This window comes from Acartia tonsa, chromosome 7 (assembly GCF_053477335.1).
Source record: "Acartia tonsa isolate MP-2025a chromosome 7, ASM5347733v1, whole genome shotgun sequence".
Classification (NCBI taxonomy): Eukaryota; Metazoa; Arthropoda; class Copepoda; order Calanoida; family Acartiidae; genus Acartia; species Acartia tonsa.
The window spans coordinates 49,340,531-49,367,505 of NC_137266.1; the positions used below are offsets into that span (position 1 = coordinate 49,340,531).

Sequence of the window (26,975 nt, forward strand, 5' to 3'; positions counted from 1 at the left end):
ATGAGTAAAGTCAAACCAAAAATATTTGTTCAATTATAATATTGAAGCAATAGTAATACAGGTCTTACTTGTTATATTGCTTAGTTTACGAAATAAGGTCATTTGTTTACTAAAGTAGCACAGCAAAATTTAAGGATAATTAGTGGTTTTGTCAGGGATCTTAAGGGATAAGACAAAGGCTGCTAAATTGATGTACATCCCCAATGATGATACACAAAATTACCCCTTTTAAAGTTTACAATTAGTAGTTGAAACTTTAAACATTAAACATAATAATTCAAACAATCAAATTCACTCAAGTCCCCAAGAAAACGTTATTATATAACTTTGGGGACTAGTGTAATAAACAGCTTTTTTCCACTCTAAAAAAATTTTTTTTAAAAAAATCTCCAAAAATATTTTTAAAAAATCATTTAATTCTTTAATAAAAATCTTATTAGTATCTTTCTGAGATTTCTAAGATTGCAAAACTAATAAACGTTGTTTTACTATAAAAAGAAAATAAAAAAGAATAAGCATATTATTATTTAGTACTTCAAAGGTCTGGTATACGGTGAGGTTATGTTTAGAACAGAGGAAGAAATCAAAAATTTTGTCGAAACTTCAGAAAAGAAATTGGAGGTAAAATCAGACAAGGAATCTTCATTTTATTCTTTTAGATTAACTATTATTTAAAATTTTCGTAGTAGCGAAACTACTCTATAATTCAAAATGTCTATATGAAACAATTTTATACGTGACATATCAGCTTCTATTTGAGATATACGACTGAAATTTGCTGAACGATTCCCTATGCCAATGAGCATTCAGTATATGTTTTACTTTGTCCGTTTGTCTGTCTTTCATTATATAAAAGATAGCTATTTAAAAAAGATTCTTTAATATTTAAGCCAACTAGTAAGAAAACTTGGTGACTAGTGTAATAACAGCTCAATGTCCACTTCCTCTCTAATTAATATTGGATTATCTAGGAAGAACGAGAACAATGGGCTGTTTATATTCTAGTCCCCAAAAAATTATAATAATGTCTTCTTATTCATTGTTCTAACAACTTTGGAGACTTTTATTAGGATTTAATTGGTTGGTTCATTAAGTTAAGTGTCCAAACGTTTTAACCACTAACTTATTTTTTAGGCTGAACAAATCAAAACTACATTTGCTGCTTGGGCGTTTGAAAGCAATATTACAGGTGTTTTAATTTCCAGTATGGCTCGAAAACGATTAATATCCGGTGGATTAAAACCGGTTCTCAGTCATACTAAAAAATCATGTATCGAATCGTATTATATCCAGTTTACTACGAATATAAGAATGTACTATCATTTATTAAAACCAGTTTTTTTTAGCCCGTGCTTATGGCATCTTGGGGATAAAAAACTGCTTGTACATTTTTATAACTGCGGAAAGCTGTTTTATTACGATGCAATAATATCTATTCTTAAATTTCACATTTCACACACAAAGCATGTTCTATAAGGCTTTACTTCCCTCACACTGCCTGTACATTTGTCAGTATGTAATCAATCTTTTTGTTGCTTTCCCTCAAAGTGGGTAATATGCACAAACCCCTCTCCCTTATTAAATTGAAAATATAGGATTTTTTCCCTAATAACTACTACGTGGGCCCTTACCTTACCTGGTCTACCTTGTGCCTAATATTGCCTGGCTCAATGTAATAAACAAACAAACGAAAAACTAAACCACCCTTATTTTCATATTATTTAAACATAGGGGATGCAGTCTGAAATACTGTGGCACTTTGAGGGAATTTTATATATCTATCTTCGTAAAGATGGATTAAAAAGTTACAGAGTGACTGATGGACTTTAGTTATATAGAATCTGCAATATTAAAAATCAAATAATTGTAGAAAAGGATGTAGAATATACGTGGATATTAAGACAGGGAAAAACATTTCGTCAGTATAGGTTGCAATATCACCTCGCATTGATATTAAACATAAAAATCTGGTGTAAGGTCCAAGTAATATTAAATCCGTTATTTTAGATGAGACGAAGGAAGCCAGCCTGTTGGCCCAAGAACAGTATGACAAACTTTTTAAACAGATAGGTAAGTCAACTTTATTGACAATACAAATTTAAGGCTATTGTAGCTTTCATGGCCCCTTTAAAGGCTATGTCCCAAAAACGACTATTGCAAAGATTATAAATGAAAATTGTAAACGAGGGCGAACTCCACCGTTTTTATGGACAAGTGTACATATTTAACAAAGGTGTTGAAATGATGAACATACTTTTTATAATCATATTAATATTATTTTTTTTTTTATAAAATTCACGTATTTTTTATATCAAACGAGAGACATTGTAAGATAATTAAGTTTTCAAAATAAATTGGGGATATAAATCAGGATTCTAAAGGGATAAGACCATGGCTGATAAATTAATGTACATCCATACTGATGATACACAAAATTCTCTCTTCTGTAAATTACAATTACTGGTTGAAACGTTTGACCACTTCACTTAATAAATCAACCAATCAAAAGTCCCCAAAGTTGTCAACGAATAAGAAAACGTTCTTAAAAATTTTGTGGACTGGTGTAATAAACAGCCAATTGTCCCCTTTCATCCTCTTTTAAAAATCTATTCTATATCCATTCCCCATATCTAGCATAAACCTCTATGACTGCAATCGTACTTGCTTTAGGTTTAACAGCACAGAAAATCGACATGTCCCTTGTGAAAGATAGAGATGTAAAGAGAAAGATTATGATGCTAACAAATCTTGGCACTGCAGTCCTACCCGAGAAAACTCTGAAGTAAGTTCTACTTTTTAAAAGCAGCTTATAGTGCCTATACAAAGTGACGTCATTCAATACAATTGACAGTATATATTTTACCGTTAGTCAATTAAAATGTATACTTGCCTATCATTAGTCATATAATTCTACTGGGTGATATCCCTCAAAGTGCGAAGCGAGCATATAATTTTTTCTCCCCACACCCCCTCCCACTAACTTTTAAAAATAATAAACCTGAACCTAGCCTATGATGAAACAAAAACTATTTTCATTTTTGGGTTAGTTTAGGTAAATGTTAATGGTTGCCCTGCAGGGTTAGTAAATAGGTTAAAGAACCCCGGAGATGCTAGAAATAGAAGAAAAGGAACTGTAAAAATACGACGAAACCCGCAACTTCGATTTCTTTCCAAGATTTAAAAAAGACAGTTTTCATTAAAGTTCCTAGTCAAGCACCTTCCCCCTTCTTTTAAAAATAATTTTAAAAAAGGAAGGCAGGGGTACTTTTTTGTTATAATAATGCCTGGTTAAATTAGTTAATGTTGGGTATAAAGCTGCTCCGAAGGGTTATGCCCTGCAGGGTAACTCCCCCCCCCCCTCAACATTAAGAAAAAAATGACATCATTTAAAGGATGTCTTATAAATGTATAATTGTATAAAAAAAGTAATTTTAACATTATTTGAAAAACAGTCCAAATTTCTCATGGATTACGGTTTTACGGTTCATAGCACACATTAAAGAAGAAAACCATTGGGATTTTTCATCCATATTTTATCATCTAGCTATTTAACTCTTTGCTATGTTATCCTTATATAAAAGTAAGAGGATGTATGTCTGTTTTGTATGTTTAGTAAAAAACTTATTTGATTCTCCTTCATAGTAATGCTTCATATAGGTCCAGCGAAGATACTATTTTTGGGGAGGGTACAAGTACCTCCAAACCCCGCCCCATGAGAAATCGTCCCCATAAAAAATATCCAACCCCCAAAAAAGTTTTTGATTATAGAAATATGGTCGTAAAGTTATCCTTTCTTAAAAAATTTCCCACAAAAATCTTCCAAATATTTGTAAAAATCCTTTAAATTAAAGTTTAATTTTAAACTTTAGTTACAGACTAGCTTTATGCCTTGTTAAGAAGTTTTAGAAAAAAATCCTGTGCATTTTTGTGTGTATAAGTTGGCTGAACAATTAGAAACATAGACAATTATTTCAAAATTTTACACAAATAAAATAAACATTTATCGACAGCTACATGTAAAATGTTACAGCTTCTAATTGTCGAAAACTAGAGACTGGCTTGAAGCTATAGATGTTCTAGGAAAATTAAGATTAATATCATTTAGTATAAGGCTGAAGCTATAGATGTTCTAGGAATATTAAGATTAATATTATTTAGTATTAGGCTGAAGCTAATAGATGTTCTAGGATTATAAAGATTAATATCATTTAGTATTAGGCTGAAGCTATAGATGTTCTAGGATTATAAAGATTAATATTATTTAGTATTAGGCTGAAGCTATAGATGTTCTAGGATTATAAAGATTAATCTTATTTAGTATTAGGCTGAAGCTAATAGATGTTCTAGGATTATAAAGATTAATATCATTTAGTATTAGGCTGAAGCTATAGATGTTCTAGGATTATAAAGATTAATATTATTTAGTATTAGGCTGAAGATATAGATGTTCTAGGAATATTAAGATTAATATTATTTAGTATTAGGCTGAAGCTAATAGATGTTCTAGGATTATAAAGATTAATATTATTTAGTATAAGGCTGAAGCTATAGATGTTCTAGGAATATTAAGATTAATATTATTTAGTATTAGGCTGAAGCTAATAGATGTTCTAGGATTATAAAGATTAATATTATTTAGTATTAGGCTGAAGCTATAGATGTTCTAGGAGTATAAAGATTAATCTTATTTAGTATAAGGCTGAAGCTAATAGATGTTCTAGGATTATAAAGATTAATATCATTTAGTATTAGGCTGAAGCTATAGATGTTCTAGGATTATAAAGATTAATATTATTTAGTATTAGGCTGAAGCTAATAGATGTTCTAGGATTATAAAGATTAATATAATTTAGTATTAGGCTGAAGCTATAGATGGTCTAGGATTATAAAGATTAATATTATTTAGTATAAGGCTGAAGCTATAGATGTTCTAGGAATATTAAGATTAATATTATTTAGTATTAGGCTGAAGCTAATAGATGTTCTAGGATTATAAAGATTAATATTATTTAGTATTAGGCTGAAGCTATAGATGTTCTAGGATTATAAAGATTAATATTATTTAGTATTAGGCTGAAGCTATAGATGTTCTAGGATTATAAAGATTAATATTATTTAGTATTAGGCTGAAGCTATAGATGTTCTAGAAATATTAAGATTAATTTTATTTAATACATATTACTGAATCATTTACAAAAAATAAAATAATGTATGTTGTTTGATTGATTGAAAAAAATGGATGTTTTTTTTTATCATAAATATAGAAATGTTTTTTCATTGTAAATTTAATATTCTTATTCCTTTTTAAGCATAAAGCCTAGAGTTTTGTAATTGAATGATAAATAATAATTTCACCACAAGTTTCCTACCATATATCTCTCATATCATACTTTCTCACTGTGAAAAAATATGTGGAATTTAAGATAAAATGTCACAAAATTTCTACTATATATATTGTATTTCTTATATCATACTTTCTCACTGTGAAAAAATATGTGGAATTTTAGATAAAAATGTCACAAAATTCCTACTATATTTATATCTTATATCATACTTTCTGACTGTGAAAAAAATAGTTTATTTAGTTGATTGTTCAAACGTTTCAACCACTAATCTACAGAAGTGGTAATTTTGTCAATGGTAATCAATTTTTCGGCCATTGTCTTATCCCTTTAGATCCCTGCATTCATATTTATATTTTCAGGGAGTTTAACAAGTTGAAAGCAGATATGGGATCCACCTATAGCAAAGCAAAGGTAAGAATAGTTATTTAGCACATCGTATTATAAACAACTTTCCGCGGATATTAAAATGAAATATATTACAAGATTTAAACTAGTTTAGGATTAGCCCTAAGGAGCCGAAGGCATCTCGGAGCTAAAAGACAATAGTTTTAATCTTATAATTGTATAGTTTATATCCGCAGAAAGCTATTTATAATAGGATGCGAGAAATAACTATTTCAATATTTTCAAAATAATGGGGGGATGGAATTACTGTGTTCGATAAGTCAGTTTGAGAGAAAAGGCCTGTAGACGTTGCAAGTTACAGATTGGCTTCGCTGACTTAATGTTAGATGACATTTTAAATAGTAATCTTTGGCGCAATCTAATTCCTAAAAGTTGCATTAGTTCAAAAGAACTAAATAGGAATTATTCTTTGAATTAAAAAGGCTTCCAAGAAAATTAGAAAAGCTTAACAATAACAATACAATAAAAGTAAAATTAAGAATTAAATTAAATGTAGTACAAGCCTTTTTAGTACTCTACAATTCACTTTATCCATCCATACGCCATTCCGTCCGTCCGCAATGGGGAAATGTGATTTTCTCGGCTCCTACTCAAGATTGATTTTTGATGAAGAATCTTTCACCAAATAGAATTTAAAAAAACAATTTACTCAGCCCGTCTCCGCCATTCGGTCTAACAAAAAAATCTATTTAGAAAAGTTTTGTACTTTTATACTTTTAAAAAATCTCTTATTAAAATCTCTTTTTGTATGAGCATTGAACATCTATGGCTCACGATATCCGTTTCTTATAAGTCCTTTGCTTATAAATGTTGTCATTTTTTTTCTTATCATGGTCACTATCAACTATTGCAATGTCTAGCAATTTTAATTTTAATTTTTAATTTCATCTTTGAACTATGTGTTGATTTATGAGCTTCGCATGTAAAGATGTTGTCATCCTAGTTAACTTTTAATGTTTTCTAATACTTAAATTGTAAATTATATTTGTAAAAAGACCGATTTCCCATTGTCATTGTTCACAATTAAATTAAGAAAACAACAACATTTAAAGATTTTTAACAGAGAAGCTAATCTATAATTTACTTCCGTCCGTCAGTCTGTAACGCTATGATAATATGATTACCTTTACTAAGTATTAAAATTCTAAAGTTTTTTTTCGTGAAAATTCTCTTTTTTAAAGAGCCTCTAGTAAACAACTTAATTGGATTATCGATAAGTTGGTCATGCTATAGATACTAATATATTTTTTCAAAAAGATTTTGTCGTTTTTATGATTTATATATATTTGTACTTTGTCTGCTTCACTACTTAAGGATGATGTCATATTAAAGTAAACGAATAAAGGAGTTATATGAGTTATATGTAAATCTACTCAGGGCGGAGAACCTGTCCTAATTTTGATATGTTAATAAATATAAACACAGCCGAGTCCCCACAAAAGAACAGAAAGCAATTTGCTAGCATAAGAATAGTTATTTCATTCATCGTATTATAAACAGCTTTCCGCGGATATAGAATGTACAATTATAAGACTAAAACCAGTTTTTTTAGTTCCGAGGTGCCGAAGGCACGGGCTAAAAAAACTGGTTTTAATTATATGATTGTACATTTTTATATTCGTAGAAAGCTGGATGTAATACGCTGCTAGACATAGTTTTTTCGTATGGATGAGAACCGGTTCCTATCCACCGGATTCGAATGAATACGAGAAAAGAGTTTCCGCCACTTGTAGTTGTCTGGATTACATATCTATACTTATACATTTATTATTTTGTCATCCTTGTTAAACTATTGAAATCTTATGTTTAGGTTAAAGAATATTCTCATCTTGTGACGGACTACAGCCTAGAACCAGAGCTTACAGAGGCCATGATAACTCTAATGAAACTCTAGTAAAACTCTAATGTTTAGGTCAAAGAATATTTCCATCTTGTATTGGATTACAGCCTAGAACCAGAGCTTATAGAGGCTATGACAACTCTAATGAAACTCTAATGTTTAGGTTAAAGAATATTCCCATCCTGTGTTGAACTGCAGCCTAGAACCAGAGCTAACATAGGCCGTGACAACTCTAATGAAACTCTAATGTTTAGGTTAAAGAATATTCCCATCTTGTGTTGGACTACAGTCTAGAACCAGAGCTTACAGAGGCCATGGCAACGGTAAACAAGAACAAGGGCTCGGTAGCCGCACCTCAGCCGCGGATAAGCCTCAAATCTAAACCCGCATGGGTGCAAAAAAATCCAAAAAGATGGATTGTCTGTTTAGAAATAGGTTTAGACATCAAACTGAAATTTTGAAGTTATAATATGCACGACTTCATTGAGGCTGACGCGCGGCTGCCGAGCCCCGACAAAACAAATTTAGTAGCATTGTTACTCTACAATTCTTGTCAACATAAATATCAAAATTTTCTAACATGGAATTAATCTGCTGATTCACAACTTCTGATAAGAATAAAAAATGAAAAAAAAGTTTAAGAATAATCAAATTTTCCAAGATTTTATTTGACTTTTTTTCAGATCCGTGACCCCAGAGTGCTAGAGTTCTATTGGATTCAGTGGAGAGAGAAAACTGGAAAGAAAATTAGGGTAAGTTTAATCAAGGGAGGAAGGAGGCATTGGTCTGTTTTTAACACTAGTCCCCAAAGTTTTATACCTACGTTTTCTATTCATCGGCTTAATAACTTCGGGGGCTTTTTCTTGAATTTTTATTGTTTGGTACTTTAAGTTGAAATTCCAAACGTTTTAATCACTAATTGCAATTTATAGAAGGGGTAATTTTGTGTATCATTATTAGGGATGTACATCAATATATCGGCTATTGTCTTATCCCTTGAGATCCGTATAGAATTAGCAGGATGTTTGTCTGTTGAAAAGAATCTCGCTGACCGATAAAGTAGAGCTGCTTCTCAATGGTTCACAGGAAGGTTATGAAATATTTTGGGAAAAATAAAAAATTTACTTCTCTATTGAGTAAAAGCACTGATTTTCTATGGAACGAGGGGGACATTGGGCTGTTTTAAAGTAGTGCCCAACGTTTTCTTATTCGTTGGCTTAACATCTTTGGAGACTTTCATGGAATCTTGTTTGGTTGGTTCATTAAGTGGAGTGTCTAAATATTTTAACCACTTATTTTAATCTACAGAATGGGTACTTTTGTGTATCATCATTGGGGATTCACATCAATTTATCGGCCATTGTCTTATCCTTGGATTTTCTGACAAAAAAAAAATACACAAAAAACATACTATCGATTTTTAAAAAAAAATTAATTTGAAAATATTATTTTAGAGCATGTATATGGACTATGTGGAGACTTACAATGAAGCCGCCAGGCTTAACAAATTCAAGGTAAGTTTTTACAAAGTAGAACGATGTCTGTCCGTCCGTCTGTCTGACTGTCTGAAGCCTAAGATATCAGTAACAGCTGAAATGATTAGGCTCTACTTTTCAGGGAATATAGACACTGGTCATGCAGTGGTTTTAAGTTATTTTTTCAATAATATATAGTAGCGTTTAGGAAGGTGGTGTCTTACTCCCCGACCACCACTCATAATACTTTGGTTAATTTAATCACTAATAAACACAAAACTTGTCTCTAAGAATTACACTTCCTCAATGTTGTTTAAAATTTTAAGGGTTTAAATGATGCTCTACGAGCAACTTATTATTCAAATACTATGCACGCCTCTGAGTTGATTGCCCCAGCCTCTGTAACGCACCCATTTAAAAAAAGAACAAAGTTGGTCTAGCATAACAGGGGCGCTCAAGCTGCGGACATGACAGCCGGACGTTACTCAAATTCAAGTGTAGAGAAGCCCCACTGCTATTTCCTATATTATTGATGCAACGTTTCAACAATAATAATATTATTATCTACATAAATAGGTTGGGTTAAATGTTATTTATTTAGGGACCAGAATTTTGATAAACAATTCTAAGTTAAACTTTTCCCCACGACCCACTTCCTATTAGTTACAACACAAAAACAGTTTTAGCAAGTTCAAATTAATTTGCTGATTCACGGAGGCCCTGAATTAATATTTAATCAATTAAGAAGAATTTATGGTAATGACTAATCCAACTTTTAAGATTTTTGAATCATGAAATTTATAAAAAAAATCTGTTAGTAGTGTAAAATGCAGATTTTTCTGGAAATATTGAAGAAAAATTAAATTTAATTTCTAAATCAATCAAGTATACGATCTATAAATGAAAGAAATTATAAAACCAAAACAAAATTGTATAGAAATTATATAATAACCACAATCAAAATCAAAATATGTTGTCACAATTTTTGCTTAAGTCAGGGAGGGATAGGACATTGGGCTGATTATTGCAATAGTCTTTAAAGTTTTTTTCTCAACAACTTTGGGGACTATTCTTGAATTTTGATTGGTTGGTTCAATAAGTTGAGTTTGCAAACGTTTCAACCACCAATTGTTATCTAACGAAGGGGTGATTTTGTGTATTATAATTGGGAATTTAAATCAATATATCTGCCATTGTCTTATCCCTTTAGATTCCTGTATTTATGTACAATTTTAGATAACTTTCAAATTACATGCAAGTAGCTTTTAAACTACATTTTCGGGAGGGGGTGTAACGCCTATCCTTAACACCCCCCTGAAAAAATAATTATGGAAGGTCGGCTAATCTTTTTGTAACATTTTTACACCCCTGCCATTAAATTCAAGAGTATTGTTTAATTTTTCTGTGGTCTGAAAAGTATATTTAGTCCCAAAGTTTTATAATAACGTTTTCTTATTCGTTGGCTTAACAACTTTGGGGACTTCTCTTGAATTTTAATTGGGTGGTTCATTAAGTTTTAACCACTGATTGTAATCTACAGAAGGGATGATTTTCTTTACATTAATTTATCGGCCATTGTCTTATCCCTTTAGATCCCTGTTATATAGGCTCAATAAAATTTTTAACCACCTAATCTATAAAAAATTTTTGTTACATAATAAATAGTTTAAAAGCTCTATTGCAAGTAATACTTCAGAACAATTAATTGTATTTGATGTTTCATTCAACCAAATTATTAAAATCACTCTTAGGAAGAATTTAGACCAGGACAATTTAATTCATGCCAACGTAGTCTTTTTGGTTAAGGGATAAGATAATGGCCGATAAATTTATGTATATCCCCAGTGATGATACACAAAATTACGACTTTTGTATATTAGAATTAGTGGCTGAAACATTTGAACACTCAACTTGATAAACCAACCAACAAATCTAAATTTAATATAGTCCCCAAAGTTGTTGAGGTAACGAATAAGAAAACAATTTTATAAAACTTTGCAGACCAGTATAATAAACAGCCCAATGTCCCCTCCCTCCCTGATTATTGCCAATAAATCACAAGATATAATATTCATAGTATCCGTTATTAAACAAGGAGGCAAAAAAGATTTTACGTCGACCACTGTATTAAGTTTATTATTTTCATAGTTTAATTTTCTATTAAGCCCTTTTAGATTTATCTTATGTAACTATTGATATTTTAACTTTAGCTTAAAGCTATATCTAAACTATACATATAATGTATTGCATTCAAGCAAAAAATGTACACAGTAGCAAAATTGGCATTTTTGCAACAAGTTTATAAGAATGATAGTTCAATGTAATACAAACGGCTATGCCTCTAGAGACGTTTGTTGTGGGATGGATTTATCTTAGGAGGGTGATAGTAACCTCTCCAAAATAGTTATAAACCTTCCATGGACCTATGAGAAGAGAAGCTATATTGTAGGAGAACCCAATTTACAGACAAAATTTACTACTTTTTAATAGCATATTATATATATTTAGGTTATTTTGATTAAAAGAATGATATTTTGAAAGAGCAAGTCATTTTGATTTGTATTCAAATTTAGAAAAAAAAAGGGACAATGGGCTGTTTATTACACTAGTTCCCAAAGTTTTATAATGGCACTTTCTTAATCGTTAGCTTAACAACTTTGGGGACTTTGGGGGATTTTGCTTTGTTTGTTCATTAGGTTGAGTGTTCGAACGTTTAAACCACTAATTTTAATCTACAGAAGGGGTAATTTTGTGTATCTTCATTGGGGATATACATAAATTTCTCGGCCATTGTCTTATCCCTTTAGATCCCTGATTCAATTTCAAAGTGTACAAGTCTTTACTTTCAAAATGTAAAGCACTTTAGTTACTCAACAATTATTAATGTATAATGGTCAGAAAAAGAAGATATTGAACTGTAAACTATGCTGGTACCCAAAGTTTTATAAATATGATCTTAAAAGCTTTGGGTACTTTCAACAAAACTTTATTGCGATCTACAAACAGCTGAATAAAAAAACGACCCCTCGTCATTTACCCTATTCCCTACCCTTCTACTAGATGAACGAACCGATCAATAATGGATGTCTATTGACGGCAATGTTTCTCCTGTTATAATAACCACGAATATTTTAATATCCATCAATTTAAAATATAAGCAATCAATTTCGCCTTTTTGATAAAAAAAATTATTCTAATCAGAGATAAATCAGAGATAAATAAATAAGAGGAAAATTTGTATAATAAAAAAATAATATCATGCACAAGGATGGCCATGTGAATTAATCAAAGTAATTTTATTTCAGGATGCAAGCTTGATGAAGGTGGTAGCTTATGAATCTGATACATTCAAAGAGGTAATAATTATTTTCTTAAGGTAGTGGGAAAGAGTGTCTTAAAAATCAGCCACTTGACGTCATAAAAATTAAGGGTTATCCATCTCTTTTTTAGGGTTTTTCTTTCCCACTTCTCTTCTCATCTTCCACATTTTTATGACGTCGCATGGCTGATTTTGAGAACTTCTTAACATGCATGTTTAACAAAGCTTAGCTCCGGAAGATCTTTAAATAAGGATATTAACCTAAAACGTAAATTTATTGGATAAAGATCCATAACATAAGTATAAGAGTTCCTAATGTTTCAACCAATAAGATGACATAACTGACATAACAGATGGGCGTAGAGACAGACGGAATCTTTTTAAGGTAGCTTCGCTCTCGCGAACTGAATACAAAAAATACTTTGTAAGTCAAGCAACAACAACACTTTTTCTAGTATGGCTTCGAAACCGATTAATATCCGTTGGATTAGAACCGGTTCTCAGTCATAATGAAAATTCGTATGTAACATCATCTTACAGACATTTTTCCACGAATAATGAAATAAAATCATACTATACTAGTTTTGTTAGACCGGGCTTTCGACCCCTCTGGACTAACAAAACTGGTTTTAATTTTACATTTTTTTGATTTATTATCCGCGGAAAGCTGTTTATGATACGATGCGATAAATATAACAATAGAACTTACACACCTGTTAAAAATGTGTCAATATTATTTTTTATTTATCGATATACACATATACATTTTACTGCATTTTTTCAGCAAATACAATACTCTATAACTTATTTTGTCTGTCCGTCCTAAGCTAATTTTTATTAGGAAGGGAGGGGACATTTTGTTGTTTATTTCATTAGTCCTCAAAGTTTTGCAATAACGTTTTCTTATCCGTTGACTTAACAACCTTGAGGTTTTTCAATGAATTTTTTAATCATAGAAGGTGTAATTTTGTGTATCATCATCGGGTTCCAATGTCTTAGCCCTTTAGATCTTTTAAATATTTTTCTAACATAACATTCTCAATCGTACATAAAACATCAATTTTCATATGAGGAAATTAACTTTTTAAAGATAGATGTCAGATTTTTTTTATAAAGATTCTGCGTGCCATTGCATAGCTACTATGTAATGCTCACTTGGTCCGTAAGTCTCAATGGACCACTACATAGATTTTACCTTATCGAGCAAGGAATCCTAAATCCAAGGACATACATTGGTTTTCTAGTAATAAATTAAGAGTTGATGCGCTTTCAATATTATACTTTACTGTTACAGGAGTGCTTTACGAATCAACAATTAAGAATTCTACCAGCCTAATTGTACAATCATTGCTATACGTTAAGGACGTACGGACGGAATAACACTAAATATAAAAAACCTAGGATTTTAATAAATAATTTGAATGTTATTATCAGGAAATGGATGCTACATGGCAAGGACTGAAGCCACTCTATGAACAACTTCATGCATATGTCAGGTAATATCATTCTATTACTAACTCTATAATAGAAAATGTCTGTTTGTCCTTATTTGCATGTAAGCTACGTTAACGTTTAATAGTGATTTTGTTACGCTGCTAGTAAGGATAAATTTTGTGATTTTACGCAATGATTGTAATTAACAAAAAGCTACTCTAAAGTGTGTTACCTTTTTTATGTTTTATTATTATTTGGCCACAACATGGTAAAAAAAGCTCACAAATCAGTTTTTTTTCGACCGAAGATACTCAAATGGTTCCTTTACAAGCCCAATCAATCAGTTTTAAGATATCTTTATATTTCAAGAAAAATTTATAAAAATACTAAAAAACAGCAAATTTGGGTGTTACCTTTTATATGCACAGATACCATAAAATCAACAGAAAAAATACTTATTTTTACTTTTCTGTCATTTTTAAAGTTTGATTCTGTTAAATTGGCTATTCTTGAAGGGATTTATGCATTAAAATATACTGAAACATAATATTGGGCAGAAATTAATGTATTTCAAAGAAAGAAAATTTTGAAAATAAGAAATTCGACCTTCATCACTTCAGAGGACAGCTGCCAACCTCCAGTTGACAGGATATAGTTAAATACTTGTTAGCAATAATAATTAGCCCAAAAAATAAAATAAAAAGTTTTTTAATATGGCAAAAAAATGATAATCTAAATCTTAATTTTGGGGATGATGATCTGAAGGACGCTCTTACTGGTGGTGATGATGACCCAGATGGTATCCAAGTACATGAGCGTTATGACAACTCATCTATTGAACTATGGTCCAATTTTTGTATTTGTAGCAGCCTCTAATTAAAAGTTGTAACAAGAAATATAACCATCTTTTAAAAACTACTATTTACCTTATGAATTGGAGAATTTTTAAAACCATGATTGTATGTTTTGGGATTTCTCTTGATTGGAGAATGCTACAAATACAAAAATCGCACCATAGTTTAATAGATAAGTTGTCATAATGCTCATGTATTTGGATACCATCTGGGTCATCATCACCAACAGCAAGAGCATCTTTAAGATCATCATCCCCAAAATTAAGATTTAGATTATCATTTTTTTGCTATATTAAAAAACTTTTTGTTTTACTTTTTGGGCTAATTATTATTGCTAACAAGTATTTAACTATATCCTGTCAACTGGAGGTTGGCAGCTGTCCTCTGAAGTGATAGAGGTCGAATTTTTATTTTCAAAATTTTCTTGCTTTGAAATACATAAATTTCTGCCCAATATTATGTTTCAGTATATTTCAATGCATAAATCCCTTCAAGAATAGCCAATTTAACAGAATAAAACTTTAAAAATGACAGAAAAGTTTAATAACTGTATGTCTCTACCCCGTGGATTTTGTGTCGACTTTCAATTGAGTTTTTAAATATCAGCCAATATTGTCGTAAATATTAACACAAACAAGTCGCTACAAAAGAGCTGAAAGCAATTTGCTAGCAGACGAAAAAGGTCCGAACACTGGATCCAGGTAGTTGTCTGGGTTATACATTTATACGAAATACATTTATTGCTTTCGATAGGCTTGGCCAAATTGTCTTATTGAGGCTTTTAAAAAGGCTTCTTTATAGCCAAATTATTATGAAACGATAAGATAACTAATTATTAATTTAGGACCAAATTGTTCAATGTTTATGGAGAAGAGGTTATGTCAATGAACGGACCCATTCCAGCCCATCTTTTAGGTAATATTGGGGAGGGACAGAATATTGGACTATAAATTATACTGGTACTCGAAGTTAAATAAACACGTTTTCTCATTTGTTAACTTAAAATCTTTGGGTACAGTTGTTAAATCATATCCGTCAATGATTGCAAACTTCAGAAGGGGGGTAGTTTTAAAAAAAAATCAATAAGACTTTTGATTGAAAAACTTTTTGAACCTTGCTGAAAAAAACATGTATCGTGTGGTTTTATAATGGTTGTCAGTAAATAAAAATGCTTATGGTGGCTAACCAAACTAATTTATCCTTATTTATGATTTTTATTTTCTAATCTGTGGACAAGTGTCTATAGAATCATTCTTCACATTAAAGGCGTCTTATGGGTTTGATTGTTAGACCGAGAGACACCTTTACCTTTACCTTTAAAAAATGGCCCCCTGGGCCTCTAAATCAAAAGTTTCGAGCATTATGTATAATACAAGATAAGATCTAGATAAAACATGATAAACCTGTTGATATTACCTATCTCATTGTTTTTATACACTACTAAAGCCAAAGAGGAAGGATACATTGGGCTGTTTATTACTTTAGTCACCAAAGTCTTATAGTAACTTTTTCTTATTGGTTAGCTTAACAACCTTGGGGACTTTTTTATTGAATATTGGTCAGTTGGTTCATTTAGTTGAATGTTCAAACGTTTTAACCACTAATTGTAATCTACAGAAGGGGTAATTTTGTGTATCATCATTGGAGAAGTACATTAGTTTGTCGGCCATTGTCTTATCCCTTTAGATCCCTGACTTAATGCTCTTATGTAACATATATTCAATTAAAAATTCAAAGAATGTTAGTAACGTGTTTTAATATGTGTTACTACTCTATAGTTTAAAATAAAAGGTTGTCCTTTGGTAATAAAAATATTAACAAAATTGCTGAAATTTTTTAGGTTAATTTTTTTACTGCACTGTATAAAACATGAAAGCTATTTATAGTGCCTGTGAAAATGACGTCATATTGATCAAAGATTGGTCAATGAAATGAAATTTAGTCTGTTTATAGGCCTATAATTGGTCATTTGTATTGTATAAAGTTATTTTTTATAGGCACTATAAAGAACTTCAAAAACGTGCGTTTTATCTTTTCTATAATTCTTGAAAATAATTGTGAATAAGACCTTATGGTAATTTAAATTTAAATTCTTCATATCGGATTTTCACTTCAAGATAAATGAAAAAATTTTAATTAAGTAAAAGCTAGAAAAAATCATGGGTTTTCTAGGGTAGTGATGCATCTATAGGATTAAACTAAACCAATAGAGAGTGAAGGGGTTAAATAAATGTATTTCCCCAAACCATGGACCCTGTGCCGACTTTCAATTATAGTCGTAAATATTAACACCGACATGTCGTTACAAAAGAGCATAAAGCAATTTGCTAGCAGACGGAAAAAAGGTCCCCGACAGGAAGTTGTCTGGGTTATACATCTATACTCGAAACATTTATTTTTTGTAGGTAATATGTGGGCCCAACAATGGAATAACCTGGCTGATATTTTGACTCCCTACCCTTCCAAACCTTCCATCAATATCACTGGAGCTATGCTTAGGTAATAACTGGTACCCAAAGTTTTATAACCACAAAATCTCATATACTTTTTTGGGTACTTTTTTTGACTCCATATAAAGATAAACCTTCCTTCAATATCATTGGAGCTACGCTTAGGTGATAAAAAATTGTAGAGTTGCCTTGCTTCTTATTAACCTCTAAATAAGATAAAAAGGTAATTGGACTGTGAATTACACTGGTACCCAAAGTTTTATAACCACATTATCCGTTGGCTCATATACTTTTGGTACTTTTATTGAATTTTGATTGGTTGAGCGTGGAAAAATATGCAGAACTGATAAATTTGATAATAAGACATGTGCGAAAGTGAATTCATAGCAAAGTTAGGAATTAATGGTATATAATAATTTAACAATATTTATTTTCAAGCAGTTGAATCTTGAAAAAGAAATACCAATTGGTATATTAGAGTAAAACACTAGAGGGAGAAGGGGTTGTATAAATGTATTTCCCATTCCTAAGAACCCTGAGCCGACTTTCAATTGGGTCTATGAAAATCAACCAATAGCGTCGGGAATATTAACACAGCCAAGTAGCTTCAAAAGAGCAGAAAGCAATTTGCTAGCAGACCAAAAAGGTCCTTAACTTAGGGGGATTCAGCTAGTTGTCTGGTTATACATCTATACTATGAATTAATTATTTGTATATTTTAGCCAAGGCTGGACCCAAAAGAAGATGTTTGAGAAGGCTGATGATTTCTTCCAATCCATGGGAATGGATCCTATGCCCAAAGAGTAAGTATTTAAAATTGAATTATTAAAATGTATGCTGGCCTGCCATTTGTAAGTTAGTCTGTGTATTGGCCTATCATTGGTCATATGTAATATGTATTGTATGACGTCATTTTTTTATTGCACTATAAATAGCCTCATTAAAACTTGAAAAAGAAGAAAAATGTATTGAAATTTTAAGTTATCAATATAAGACCAATATATTGCTATAGAAATAATGTATATAAATTTTAAGGCCATTATTTTGTAATTGTAAAAAAGGAAATATTTTTCAGTATGGATTCGAAACCGATTAACACCCGCTTGATTAGAAGCGGTTCTTAGCCATACTGAAAAAGCATGTATAGCATCGTATCACAGACAATTTTTCACAAATATTAAAAGCAAAACTATACAATTGTTATCAGTTTTGTTAAACCGAACCTTCGGCCCCTCGGTGCTAGCAAAACTTGTTTTATTTTTTAATTTTAATATCCGAGGAAAATTCCCATTATTTCTTAAACCAGCAAACTCACAAACACTAAAATAAATTCATAATCTAAAAAAGTGTTGCTTTTTAAAGCTTGTATAACAATTTTTATTACTTTATAGGTTTTGGGAGGGAAGTATTCTGCAAAAGCCATCGGATGGCAGAGACCTGACTTGCCATGCCTCTGCCTGGGACTTCCAGAATGGAAAAGATTTCAGGTAAATAAATCAGGGATCTAAAGGGATAAGACAATGGTCGATAAACTGATGTCTTAATAATGATACACACAACTACCCAATCTGTAGATTACAATTAGTGGTTGAAACGTTTGAACACTCAACCAATCAAAATTCAATAAAAGTTCCCAAAGTTATTACAAAACTTTGGGGACTACTGTAGTAAATCCCAGTGTTCCCTATAAATGGATAGTGCCTTGTAAAGCACAAAACCTCCTGCCCACTTATCTTAAAAGAAATTTAAAGTTCAGGGTAGTTTTTCGTTTTTTTAGGTTAGGTTATAATAGGAACCCCTTAGTAGCTATGAATAGGAAAAAGGTATCCCTTCTCCCTGATTTTTAAAGGAGTTTTAATTGCTCAACAGGCAATTTGAGGGAAAGCACAAAATATCAGTTTTTAACAGATACTAACCCTAAGGTTTATAGTCCTATTTGAATTTTTCCGGATTACTTTTAAAATTTCATTTATTTTATTAAAAAAGAACAGTAAAATTGAATACTGTTATAAAATATAATATATTATTTTAGAATCAAACAGTGCACAAGATTAAACCAAGAAGATTTTGTGACAGTTAACCATGAGATGGGGCATATTCAATACTACCTGCAGTACAAGAATCAATCTTATCTTTTCAGGTAATCTATCTATCTATATTTCTATCCATCTATCTATCTATCTATCTATAGCCATGAGATGGGGCATATTCAATACTACCTGCAGTACAAGAATCAATCTTATCTTTTCAGGTAATCTATCTATCTATCTATCTGTCTGTCTGTCTGTCTGTCTATCTATCTATCTATCTATCTATCTATCTATCTATCTATCTATCTATCTATCTATCTATCTATCTATCTATCTATCTATCTATCTATCTATCCATCTATCTATCTATCTATCTATCTATCTATATATCTATCTATCTATCTATCTATCTATCTATCTATCTATCTATCTATCTATCTATCTATCTATCTATCTATCTATCTATCTATCTATCTATCTATCTATCTATCTATCTATCTATCTATCTATCTATCTATCTATATATCTATCTATCTATCTATTTACCTAGGTCTGGTGCTAACCCTGGATTCCATGAGGGGGTGGCTGACATTGTTTCCCTGGCTGTCGGCACAGCAACCTACTTCCAGAAACTTGGACTTTTTGACACTGAAGTAGATATTGAGGTACACATAAATATATTATTTTTTTACTGTGCAACAATTTACTGTTTTATTCAGGGAAGGGGGGGGGGCATTGTGATATTTATTCATACACTAGTCCTGAAAGTCTTATAATAACGTTTCTTATTTGATGCTTAACAACCTTGGGGACTTTTATTAAATTTTGATTGTTTGGATAATTTATTTGAGTGTCTAAAACGTTTCAACCACAAAGTACAATCTACAGATGAGGTAATTTTATGTATTTTCAGTGGGAATGCAAATCAATTTATTTGCCATTGTCTTATCCCTAAAGATTCCTGATCACAATGTATGTTTAAGGATGAAGAGACTAATATCAATATTTTGTTCAACATGGCTTTGGAGAGAATTGCCTTCCTACCTTTCGGCTATTTGGTGGATAAATTTAGGTAAAGTTTTTTTTTCCAGTCTGGCTACGAAACCGATTAATATCCTCTGGATTATAACTTGTTCATGTATAGTATCGGACTATAAACAATTTTCCGCGTATGTTAAAATAAAAATTATAATATTAATGCCAGTTTTGGTATTCTGGGCATTTGGCCTCTCGGGCTAACAAAAGATAAAACAATGGCCGTTCAATTGAAGCTTATCCACAATGATGATACACATAATTACCCCTTATGTAGTTTACAATTAGTGGTTCAAATGTTTAGAAACAACTTAATGAACTAACCAATCAAAATTTGATAAAAGTCCCCAAAGTTGTTAAGCCAACGAAATATAAAACGTTATTATAAAACTTTTGAGACTAGTACAATAAAGTGCCCAATTTCCCCTCCCTCCCTTTTTAAACATGAGTTAACAAGTTTAGGTTGTTGAAAACCAGCCGCATATTGCGTTGCTCATGATTTTGCAAAAAAAAATTATAATACATTTTTTATTAGCAAATTTTTTCTCATTTTTTAAGGCGTTTGTATTTTTTTATATCATCAATCATTAAATCATGAAAAGTACTTATATTTTATTTTTAGATGATTGAAGTAAATCTTCTCTATAAGTCCGTCTAAAAATTAACATATATATTCAATTCATTGAAAAACATATAAAAAGTGAAGCTGAATATATAACAATTAGATGTATTTCAAACAAAATTGTACCGAATCGTTCTGGAAGTCGCCATTTCAAAAAAGATCATGAAAAAATTTGTGTTAAAAAACTAATGAATTTACATTTAAAATTAATTTACTGACTTTTAGATTGATAGAACAATTCTAACATACCCAATGATCAGAGCTTACCTTTACTGAATGAACGGACATACAAACGTTTGGACATACTCTAAATAAAGAAAAAAAAATATAATTAAAAGCTTGAGGCTTTTAAAAATGCGTCTAATCCTTTTGACAGAGTTGTTGGACGGGTATATCTTCATCACAATCTTAATTTTAATCAACCATGACAACAATCTAATTTTCTTATAGCATAGCTACTCTATAGTTTAAATGTTTAGGACTATTTTTTTCTTTAGGTTATTATTAATTGGAGTGTAAGTTTTAAACTATTAAAAAAATTTATTAGGTATAAAAAATCAAAAGGTCAAAAAACAATAGTTGTTAATTTGTATAAAGAAGCAAAAAAATACTTTAATACTAAAAACTTCTATCTTTAGTAGAACTCGTGATATTTTGGGGAAGGTGGCAGGGGCTCCTTACCCCCCCCCCCCCCCATAAAAAATCCCAATGTATCCATTCTTGATGTGCATATGACTTTATTTTTGCTAGTTCTAAATCCACCCTGTACCCATTTATCTGTCTAACTAACTATAATAAGGTTTCTCGTATTCATTCGAATCCGGTGGATAGGAACCGGTTCTCATCCATACGAAAAAACTATGTCTAGCTTCGTATTATATCCAGTTTTCTACGAATATAGAAATGTACAATCATAAGATTAAAACCAGTTTTTTTAGCCGGTGCCTTCGGCACCTCGGGGCTAATAAAAAACTAATTTTAATCTCATAATTGTACATTCTTTATCCGCGGAAAGCCGTTTATAATACGATGCGAGAAATAACTATTATCTTTTTAAAAAAAATATAAATCTAAGATTTGCTTTTTCCATCCTTGTATCTTACAAAAAAACGTAATCTTTTTGTACTATTTATACCTTCAATGAAAAAATGCATTAGCAAAAAAGAAAATCTAATTTTTACAAACTATTATCTATCTATCTATCTATATTTAGATGGGATGTATACTCTGGAGTGACGAGCCTAGAAAATATGAACTGCCATTGGTGGAAACTCAGGAATGAAAAATAAAATGATTATTCTATATCATAAATTCGCCAAGTAATGTCCAAGGTAGGGGGGGGGGGGGGGGTAAGCTGCTTCGACATTAACCCCTTTATTTCTTTATATTATGGTCATATTTTTGCTTAAAATATAAAGGTTTTGTGATATTGACAATTAGATAATGATATCTTTTCAAAATTTCCAATATTTGGTTAATTTGTACTGGACTCTATGAACACAAACTTTAAGATGATTGAAAGTTATCAATTTTTTAAATTTTTTTATCGAAGGAAACAAAAGCATTTCTTTCCTTAGAAAAATAACTTAAAATAATTACTAGACTTATATAGAGCTTCAAAATATGTATGTTCAGCTTTCTCTTGTCCAAATATATTCACAAAAATTTCCAACAATAAAATAATTATGCTGTTTAAAATGAAGCTCTTTAGAGTGCCTATAAAAAAATTACGTCATACAATACAATTGACCAATAAGAGGCCGTTACACAGACCAAATTACAAATGGCCAGTATACATTTTAATTGACCAATGATAGGCCAGTATGGCCAGATTTTTATAAGTACTATAGAAAGCGTAGTTTAAAATGATCAGTTTTTACTTTTTTTCTTACTGGCAGACATGAGATACAAGGACTAACTCCTCCAAGAAAGCGTAACTACACAGATTTTGATGCAGGAGCAAAGGTAAGAATTTTGTATTATATCTATCTATCTAAGGTAAGGATTTCGTACTATACCTTTTCAGAATGGCTTCGAAACCGATAAATATCGGTTCACAGCCATACTGGAAAATCATGCATAACATTGTATTATAGAAAATTTTCAATGAATATTAAAATAAGAGTAAAAAATTTAATACTATTTTTTTGTAGCCCGTACCTTCGGTATCTCGGGGATAACAAAAGTGGTTCAAATCTTATAATTTTTAATTTTGATATCTGCAGAAAAATGTTAATGATTACTGTCTGTAATGGGGAATGAGGGTAGTGTCTTTTTCAGCCACCAAATTATTATTATTTATAAAAAACTTGGACCATGGAAAGAAAACGAAGTTGCGGGTTTCGTCGCATTTTAACAGTAGCTTTTCTCCTATTTCTAGCACCTGTGGGGGGGGGGGGGGCTCTAACCCTGCGGGGCAATCATCAACATTTACCTAACCTAAAATAATATCAAAATCTACTGTAAAAATACGATGGAACCCGCTACTTCGTTTTCTTTTTTTGATCCAAAAACTTTTAAGAATATATGTAATTTAATTTTTATTTCACTGAGACCCTTTTTACTATAATAAATCTTATTTTGCACTATGGACATAATAATTAATAATTATTCTTGTTTAGTACCATGTTGCTAATGATGTCGGATATGTAAGATATTTTACAGCTTTCATCTATGAGTTCCAGTTCTACAGAGCTTTGTGTCTAGAATCAGGTATAGTTTTCTATCGCATCTTATTATAGCCATCTTTCCGCGGATATTAAAATTAAAATTTATAAGATTACAACCAGTCTTGTTAGCCACGATTGGCAGAAGGCCCTGGCTAACAAAACTGGTATTGATTTTACGATTTTTATTTTAATATTCTTGGGATATTGTCTCAATAATCTTTTTAGTATGGCTTTTAAACGGTTCTAATCCAGCGGATATTAATTGGTTTCGAAGCCAGACTGAAAAATGTTTGGCGGTTTCCATTTTCCAATTTCGTTAGCTTAAGAGAAGGTTGGAAGAGCCCCACTTAGATATGAACCCATATGGGTTAGGCCCAAAAGGATGAACTATAATTTTTTTTCTAATGGGTGTTCGATTTCTGAATTCTATGAATATGTTTTGGGTGACTATCGGGTTCATACCGTTTTAAATTGTATTAAAAAATACAAGTTGTTTTCAATTAGTATTATTTTATGAATTTTCATTATTATGAAGAAACATATTATACATTTTGTTCAGGTCAATATGACCCAAAAGATCCTAAGAAGCCCCTTCACAGATGTAACTTCTATAATTCACAAGCAGCTGGTAATAAATTGAAGGAGATGCTGAAGCTCGGTGCTTCTAGGTAACCTTTACAAATTTTCAAGTTTATAAAGTTTAAAGAGGAAGTTCTTAGGTACATCTATCAATCTAGACCTTGGAAGGAGGCAATGCAAATAATTACCGGACTTAGTATCTGCCTTTATCTATCTATCTATCTATCTATCTATCTATCTATCTATCTATCTATCTATCTATCTATCTATCTATCTATGTATGTATCTATGTATCTATCTATCTATGTATCTATCTATCTATCTATCTATCTATCTATCTATCTATCTATCTATCTATCTATCTATCTATCTATCTATCTATCTATCTATCTATCTATCTATCTATCTATCTATCTATCTATCTATCTATCTATCTATCTATCTATCTATCTATCTATCTATCTATCTATCTATCTATCTATCTATCTATCTATCTATCTATCTATCTATCTATCTATCTATCTATCTATCTATCTATCTATCTATCTATCTATCTATCTATCTATCTATCTATCTATCTATCTATCTATCTATCTATCTAGACCCTGGAAGAAGGCCATGTAAATAATGACTGGACAACCAGAAATGGATGCTACCTAATCATCTATCTATCTATTTATTTATCTATCTATCTATGTAGACCCTGGAAGGAGGCCATGCAAATAATGACTGGACTTAGTATATGCCTATCTATATATCTATCTATCTATGTAGACCCTGGAAGGAGGCAATGCAGATAATAACTGGACAACCAGAAATGGATACTATCTATCTACTAACTTACTATCTATCTGTTTATCTTTCTATCTAACTATCTATCTAGACCCTGGAAGGAGGCTATGCAGATAATGACTGGACAACCAGAAATGGATACTGGTGCTATTAGAGAATATTTCAAGTATGTTTATATTATTTTTAATTCGAATCTTCTCACGTATCTAAAGGGAGAAGACAATGGCAGTTAAATTGATGTACATTGTACACCCCTAATGATGATGCACAAAGTTACCTCTTCTGTATATTACAATTATGGTTTTGAAAGTTTGGACACTCAAAAATGAACTTATATTTTCAAAAATGTCTTCGAAACCAATTCATATCTGCTGGATTAGAACTGGTTCTCAACCATACTGAACAATCATGTATAGCATCGTATTACAGATTATTTTCCACGAATACTAAAATAAAAATAATAACATTAATGCCAGTTTTGTTAGCTATGGCCTTCGGCCCCTCGGTGATAACAAAACTGGTTAAAATCTTTCAGCTTTCATTTTGATATCTAAGGAAAGCGATAAGTAACTATTTTTTTAACAATTAATGACAAATTTTTATTTTAGACCTCTAGAAAATTGGCTGAAGAAAGAAAATGCCAAAAATGGAGTTAAGGTAAGCAAAATTATAACAGGGGCAAGTTTATCGTCAATTTATCTTGCTAACATGAACATCATTTATTGATTAGTTCGTTTATCCAGTAGGGGGAAGGGGGTGAACAAACCAATCAATTAATTCAATAAAAGTTCCCAAAGCTGTCAAGGGCGTCCAGGCTTTTTTATTTGAAAGGGTAATTTCCCCCCAAAAACTACCCCCGGGGTAAAAATTTTAGGGGGGTAATTTTATAATGTAATAAAAAGGTACCTACCTAATAATAGAATATTTTTAAAAATTTTTTTGATGGGGATTTTTTATTTTGGGGTAGGTATTTACCCCCAAAATTGTTTTTTTGGGTGGGGATAATTACCCCTTTACCCCCCCCCCCTCCCCCTTGGATGTCCTTGAAGGCTGATAAGCCAACTAATAAGAAATTTATATATGAAGACTAGTGTAATAAACAGCCCAATGTCCCCTCCCTCCCTAGATATTATATTCTTCTTTTCTTCTAGGTTGGATGGGGACCACTGAAAATGAACAAAGTTTGTAATGAGTATGGACTAAATAGTTCAGGTAAACATTTAGATAGATAGATAGACAGACAGACAGACAGAGAGTCTAACAGGTAGACATAAAGATAGACAATCAGACAGAAGGATAAATAGATAGATAGAAAGATAGGTAGACAGACAAAAACACAATTTGTGATGTATGCAATTAAGACGATTTTCAAGTCTTGATATTTTAAAAACTACGTGGTAAAAAATTGAAATTCTTTCAAATATATGCCATATAAATTTAGTTTAACCCAATAACTAGGGAAAAATATGCGGTTCACTAAATTAATTTCTAATGCATTTCGTGCAACTATCCCTTTTACAGAAAACAATTGTTAAATGCATATTTTTTAGGTTTGACTGTTATTTCTTCCACAATTTTGATTGTTTCTCTGCTTATGTCAAGACTATTATTCTAAACATTAAAATTCAACTCAAATATCAAAATTTATAATAGTAAATTATTGCATCGTATTATAGACAGCTTTCCGCGGATATTAAAATAAAATAAAAGATTATAACCGGTTTAACAAAACTGATATTAATATAATGATCTTTATTTTAGTAATCGTGGAAAATTGTTTAAAATACGATGATTTTTTAGTACGGCTGAGAACCGGTTCTAATCCACTGGATATCAATCGGTTTTGAAGTCATACTGGAACAAATATTATATATTGTTGTATATTCCAGCTATGTATATGATTATATTTTTATTTAAAATATTAAAATTAAACTTAAATATTCATATTTTAAAATTCAAATATTTAACAATATTTTTATGTTTATTTAGATCTTATAATAAACAATTTGTGATTTAATGACTGATAGAAATATGTAATTAATATTAAATCAAAATATTTTTAATTATATAAAATTGTATGAGCTAAAATAAATATTATATAATTTTATTATTAAATGTACCTTAAT

The 26,975-nt window shown here is 30.9% G+C and overlaps 1 protein-coding gene across 1 annotated transcript; it reads left to right on the forward strand.

Annotated features, from left to right (window-relative positions):
- LOC145324597 (angiotensin-converting enzyme-like) lies at positions 1-26,956 on the forward strand. The gene is made up of 26 exons (XM_080167179.1): positions 1-9; positions 532-621; positions 1,135-1,189; positions 2,008-2,070; positions 2,671-2,782; positions 5,705-5,756; positions 7,845-7,913; positions 8,274-8,342; positions 9,045-9,104; positions 12,371-12,421; positions 13,819-13,880; positions 15,517-15,587; positions 17,078-17,171; positions 17,845-17,925; positions 18,514-18,609; positions 19,155-19,262; positions 19,703-19,817; positions 20,136-20,224; positions 22,023-22,082; positions 22,705-22,774; positions 23,431-23,521; positions 24,038-24,146; positions 24,941-25,015; positions 25,458-25,506; positions 26,001-26,061; positions 26,400-26,956. The coding sequence occupies exons 1-26, from the start codon at positions 1-3 to the stop codon at positions 26,462-26,464; spliced, it is 1,926 nt and encodes a 641-aa protein (XP_080023305.1). The 3' UTR covers positions 26,465-26,956.
- The last annotated feature ends 19 nt before the right edge of the window (positions 26,957-26,975 follow it).